This window comes from Myotis lucifugus, unplaced genomic scaffold, assembly GCF_000147115.1.
Source record: "Myotis lucifugus unplaced genomic scaffold, Myoluc2.0 scaffold_8872, whole genome shotgun sequence".
NCBI lineage: Eukaryota > Metazoa > Chordata > Mammalia > Chiroptera > Vespertilionidae > Myotis > Myotis lucifugus.
Window position 1 is genome coordinate 1 of NW_005879920.1, and position 6,672 is coordinate 6,672.

At 36.5% G+C, this 6,672-nt stretch overlaps 1 protein-coding gene across 1 annotated transcript; it reads right to left on the reverse strand.

Annotated features, from left to right (window-relative positions):
• Positions 1 to 2,610: 2,610 nt before the first annotated feature.
• LOC102440500 (platelet basic protein-like) lies at positions 2,611 to 3,775 on the reverse strand. The gene is made up of 3 exons (XM_014451187.2): positions 3,566 to 3,775; positions 3,089 to 3,236; positions 2,611 to 2,954 (listed from the first exon to the last, which is right to left on the reverse strand). The coding sequence occupies exons 1-3, from the start codon at positions 3,690 to 3,692 to the stop codon at positions 2,852 to 2,854; spliced, it is 378 nt and encodes a 125-aa protein (XP_014306673.1). The 5' UTR covers positions 3,693 to 3,775; the 3' UTR covers positions 2,611 to 2,851.
• Between the last annotated feature and the right edge of the window lie 2,897 nt (positions 3,776 to 6,672).

Genomic DNA, 6,672 nt, shown 5'->3' on the forward strand with positions numbered 1-6,672 from the left:
ACTCCCCACCACCTGCTCTTTCAGCTGGCTAAGTCCTATTCATATTTCTGTGTCAGCTTAAATAGCACTTCCTCAGAGGGCCTTCCCTGACAGCTGTGGTTGATTGTGTTCCCTGTGGTTGTATCTTGCAGCACCCTCTGTTTTTCCTATTTCTCAGAGATCATACAAACACGCACACATGTTATACAGAGATATGCATGTGCCTGTGTGTTTAAAATGATTTCTTTTCCTAAATGAGAAGCTCTATGAGAGATCATAATGTTTGTCACTCTCACACTACAGGGGCTCAGTATAAAATTACCACATTTAGTAAAGATAATAAACGTTGAAACTAGTGACATTGAGGCTTTGACTTGATCATGTATCTGTTTCTTCATGCAACAGGGGCATACCTCTTCATTAGTAAGAGCCCCATGTGGTTGTGATTATTTGTCAACTTGTCTGCCTCTCCCACCAGACAGTGATCCCTTCAAGGGGAATTCTCTGTGAATTACAGGTTTTTTAATGTCCTGCATCCAACACTATGGCAGACACAGACTATGTTTATGGGTCTGAAACTTGAAATCCCAAGTCGGGTTAGTGGCAAAGGAAATGAATAGGAGAGGTGGTTTTGGAGATGGATGGCAACATGATGAGTTTGTACAAACTTGCCCCTCAGATTTCAACAATAAAGACTTTTAAAAAGAAAAAAAAAAGATTTCAATATTTGAAGTGTAAAGGAATCCAGGAGTAGTGACAATTTAAACCAGTCCTTCTGGATCTAACTAGAATAATTCTATATGTGTACACAAAAAAATAAAAGACACCTACATCTCAGGAGTTATTAGCATAGTATAAAAACTGTGGCATGTCTCAGGAGCTGGTCCTGTTGGCGTTCACTAGGAAATGATTCCAAAATTAATGAGATGCTGAGCTATTTTGAATTATAAACAAAAAAAACCTGACAATGACTACTATCCTCATTTACTTCTTTATTACATGTTTATTTTGGTATATTTTGAGTAAACTATTAAATGCATTTATTTTATACACAAACCATTTTAAAGCATTGAACTTATAATGGTGAGGAGAGTATAAGAGGAAACCTAAATAATGTCAAATTTGTAAACTAAATGCTTAATACATGAATGTTCCCAAAATTCCATGCACAACTTGGGGGAGGTGATCTTCTTATTCTCCTATACTTATTGTAGTATATGCAGCATGCTATTTATGTATCAAGTCCTATTTTGTGTGCCAATAACTCTGTGATATATAATGTAACCTCTTCATTAGAAAGAGAAGAATCAAGGAAAGTGGTGTGGTATGGTGGTTAAGAGTATATTTTCAAATCCTCACTCTGTCACCTACTTAGTTATCTGATCTTGTGGCAAATTTCCTAATCTCATTGAACTTCACTTTTCTTCTCTGAAATACTGGGGATGCTAATGGTAATAATAACAAATAATCACTAACATTTACATATGGGTTATTGTGTGACATGCTTTATTTTCATTCTTTGAATTTATTCACTCCTTTAATTTTCACATCAACTCTATGAAATAAGCAAATATTACTATCTCATTTTAGAGGTGAAGAAAATTAGGAACAGAGAAGTTAAGCAACTTGTCCAAAGTTAAACAGCTAGCAAGTGGTAAAGCTGAGTTACCCAATTATTCTTTCTCTAGAGGACACGCTTTCCATTGCATGTAAGAATTTATATCTTGTAAGAATTATTTATTTCATGCCTGTAAAACACTGAATAGATCTGCATATTAAGAGTTATTCATAGAGTTTAGCTATCATTCTAATACATTAAAAATAGAACAAATTACCAACTAGTGACTTTGGCTGGTAAAAAAAATAAAAAATAAAAAGATAATTAAGGTTTCCCCTCACCAATTCTGTTTAAATTAATAATATATGACAACAAGGTAATAACAAATTTTGATTTTATGCTAATAGTACTGTAAGACTAGTGTGGTTATAAATTTAAGGGATTAAGAAATAGATTAAAGTTCTGTTGATTATAAAATAATTTCCAGTCTGGCAAAGTTTTAATTATTGTACTTATTTGCAAGATTGACTTTAATACAAAAATTATAACTTTGCAAATATTAACTAAATGTGAATATGTACAAACATGCCAAGGTAAAATATTTAATACCAAGTAGAATCTGTGTTATTATTTTTATTAATACTGGAGGTTTTAATAGAGCTTGTTAATGCTTTTTAGCATATTATTTTTGCTTACTAGTATTAAATATATTCACTTTAAAATAAATAATCACTGTCTACAAGACTTACATTTTACAACTTTTTAAATTTTAGGGCTTGAAAGCTAAAATAAACTTTAGAAAACTCAGAGAATTCTCTTCAACAAGATATCCTAGGACCAAGGCAATGAAAAACTCTATTAAATGCCTACATATATTAGCAAACATTCATTGAGCAAGTGCTCTCTGCTGGGCTCTGTGTGATTCCTAATATCATTGGCCACTATGGAATCTATTAATCACCATGGGCATATCTAGTCTAACAGCAAAATAACGCAAGATAAGTTAACACAAATGTATTTGGAAAGAAAATTTTAAATAAAGAAATGCAAAGCACAGTACCACATTTAGCCAAGAGTTAGGGAGTAAACTATATGTTATATTTTGAAACTAGGCTTGTTTATTTTTATCTTCTCTCTGTCATCTATTAACCAGCCTTCTCAGAATAAAATGCAACTTCTTAAGACAGAATGGAAAACATCCAAATTTATTACAGCATGAATAGGTATCCTGGATAAAGAAAAACTGCAGAAAGGTAAGGCTACAGATCCCTACGCCTCTTGGGAGATAAAAAGATTTGACAGAAAGTGAACAGATTAAGCAGCTGACTCATCACCTTCTAAAATCTTCTGGACTATCTTCTTGATCACGGGAGCATTTGGATCCAGGCAGATTTCCTTCCCATTCTTCAGCGTGGCTCTGCAAGAGAATATATGATTTTATGTGTGTCCTGTCCTATCAGAGGGATTGCTGGGGCTGAACAAAACAGCAGTGATGAGGACTGAGGCAGAGGGCTTCCCTAATGAGTTAATAATACAAAAGCATGGACTTACATCACTTCGACATTGGAGCAATGGGGTCCTGCCCCGAACACCTTCAAATTTTGGATGTTTCTGGGATGAATGCCAGAGGTGGTCGTTGTACACATGCAGCCAAGTTCAGCATGGTGCTCACCTTCCACATTTGCAGCTGGGATAGAAACTGAGAAGTGGTCATGAGCACCTTTAATATCTATCAACTTGATTCCTCAGTCCCCTTCTTTGTGAATTGTAGCTGGCTCACAGCTCACAAGGCCACTGTGAATATGATCTGAAACCTCTAGTAAAGAACCAGAGCTGAATGCCAGGCATGTGGTAGGTACCCATTAAGCTTAGCTCCTCCATTTAGAGTTGTTAGTATAATGGCTTTCCCCAGCCTCAGGAGCACCAGGACAGCTGACACCCCCCTCCTGCCCCCCTGCACCCCGCCCCCCCCCCACACACACAGCAACAGCAGAAGCAGCCACAGAGGAGGGGAAGCGGGGACTCCACCTTCAGGTTCCTCTGAGTTTCTCTTTCTTTCTCCAATGGTGGAAGAAACCATCACAGTCAGGAGCAGTGACAGCTGCAGCAACACCTGTAAGACAGGAACGGAGGTGGCCCTGGGTCTGAGGTTCATGGCAGAGAGAACTGACCTATGAACCTTGAGTTGTTCCCAGAACCTGGAGGCCTCAGCGTGAGGTGGACTGTTCCCAAGGAGTCTGCGGCTAAGTGGCTTTCACGCTCTCCTGGTGTCTTTTATATACACTCCCTCATGGCCAGTAAGGACAGAAGGATGGGACGGGGGAAATGAACGCATGTGGTAATATTTGTATAAGGGTAGTTATGCCCAACCCAGATAAACACCAGGCAAGTTAAAGTTCCTGCTAAATTTCATTCTGCACATTACTTCACACTCCCTCTCCCGCTTTCTCAATACTGATCTCCCTTACACATATTTAACGCTGCACTTAGGTAAGAACTAAACTGAAATATTACATATCTCTGTGTAACTATGAAATATGCCCTGCCTTTCCTATAATGTAATTTATGTGAGGCCGGATAGAAATATGTGACTCTTTGCGAAGAGAATTATCTTCCCTTTCTAGTTGCCTGGGAAAGCAGGTGTTCCTATCTTGGTTGTTGATAAACGCTGGGATTCCCTTGCAGTGTGTATGGATGAAATGAACTGCTCACCACCAAAGCCTCACTTTGCATGTTAGTGTATGTGGGGTTTTTTTTCTGTCTTTGAAATGTATTACTTTTTTGTAATTTTATTCAGAAAGTAGAAGCAAACTTATCCTCCCTTGTGTTATAAAATAAACTACTTGTTTCTACTGTTTGAATATACCTTGAAAAGCAAGACCCAGCATTGTTATTTTTCCTTTCCTTTTTTTAAAAGAAATCTATATTTATTGCTTTCAGAGAGGAAGGGAGAGGGAGAGAGAAATAGAAACATCCATGATGAGAGAGAATCATTGATTAGCTGCCTCTTGCATTCCCCACACTTGGGATCGAGCCCGCAACCCAGGCACGTGCCCTGACTGGGAATTGAAGGATGATCTCCTGGCTCATAGGTCAACTCTCAACCACTGAGCCACGCCGGCCGGGCTTCCTTTTTTTTTTAGTTTAACACAGAAATATATAGTATAATTTATTTTAAAGGATTCATACACTGCAGGTGTATGTGGAATAAAACATGCAAGTTTCTCTTTATTATTATTCCACCTTCCCACTCTGTGGTAGTAACCATCAGTAATAATTTGGCTTTAGTGTTTTATTCTGTCTGCATTTATATATACACATGTACATATACACAGAGACACACAGAATACAGAGAGATACACATATATACATAGAGGTAGACATAGATGTTTTTATATAAATGGGATAATTATACAGCTTTTGTCCTTCAAAAACACGTCTCCAGCATCCTCTCATGCTACCACAATATAGTTTTGCCCCATTCTTTTTAATGACTGTGTGAGATTCAATGGCACTGGCAATCATTGTCCAACCCATGTCTTATTGGAGACTTCAAGTGTGTTCCCAGTTTTACACTATACAAATTGCAATAAGATCTTTATTCCTTAATTTTCAGACCCTAATTAAGGGTCTTGATCTCAAACTCCACTTGATATAGACAAAGCCCCACAGAGATACAGAGGTGGACCTACACACACAAGGGGGCTTGTATATGTTATTGTCTGGATCTCTGTTCCATCTATAAGATTTGCTTCCTCAAGTGGGGACTGTACACTTTTAAAGGCAGAGGCATGTCCAAGGTTTCTTTGAATGTCTCATGTATCCTATAGCATGTAGGGTAATGCAATGCACAGGGGTTCTAAACAGTGCTAATAAATAAATCAATGAATATGTATCACATGGAGGAAAGTTTCTCTTTGTTTTCTAATCAGCTACAATTCTCAAACCAAATTCCACATGGCCCAAAGTTCCCGTGATTTTAAAAGATTTGGAAGGCAGGGTATAAAGGATAAGGCCCTGGCCACAAGTTATCTTCCTTTGACAACTATATTCACATCTTACACAATATTTAAATTTCTGATTTTCTTTTTGCTTAATTTTCATACTTCTAAAATTCTAGAAGAAGCTATCAAAATATTAAATGTACAAAATTACTTTGTATCAAAAGAATAATTACAGTAATTAATTTTTCCAAGTTTTAAAAAAACTTTTAAAACAATTTTTCCTATTGTTTCTCAGTTACCAGATATGCCTCCTTAAGATTTTAGTTCCTGTTTTCCAATATATTCCTTATTTTTCCCCATCCCATTTGTTATCCTCTTATAACTTACAATCTAGCAGTAGAACATATTAAATTAAAATGATTTTCCTCCTCTCCCAAACCAGAAATTCATAGTTTAAGAAGTAAGCTTAAGGAAAAGCTTAAGCTGGAAATTATCCTAAGATCTGAGATGTGGAGTGAATTGTGGAGAGAATCTCAACAGAAAACCGAGAAAGGAAAGCAAACTTCTTTGTAGGTCTTCCTGAGTGATGACTTTAGAGCCTTTCACCATCATTAAGATTGATATATTGTTAATTTGCAAATCAGATGTTTTGATTCAAACATAAGCTCAAAACCACAAAACCCTTTCCAGAGCAAGATATAATTTTTAACATTATTCATAGCATCTTTCTTTTTCTGTTCATCACAGCCCTCCTGATGCACAATATTTATTGGCTTCACTGGACTCAAACACAATCCAAATTTCTTTCCTGTTTTATTGAGTAATATTACTCAGAAGTTCCTAATCCTTTTGGAGGAAAGCCATGCAAAGTCTTTTAAACCAATGATGCTGTTTGAGTTAGTAGGTACCGGGAAGGAGGAACACGTGTAGCACAGGATCATCAACTCATTGTCTTAATCAACAATTGTATTTTGTCACAAAGGACACATTGACAGCAAGATTCATGAGTGAGCATTAACAAATTTCTTGAGTCACTCAAATTTTACAAGCTTATTAGTCAGCATTTGAGGTAAATGATTTTTTTGCTAGCTTTCATTTATTTAATAAATTTTGATTATTTAATATGTTCCAGACATTACAAAATTCTTTTGTGTGACTTAGTCATTTAACTATTTCTGTATAAAAAGTGAG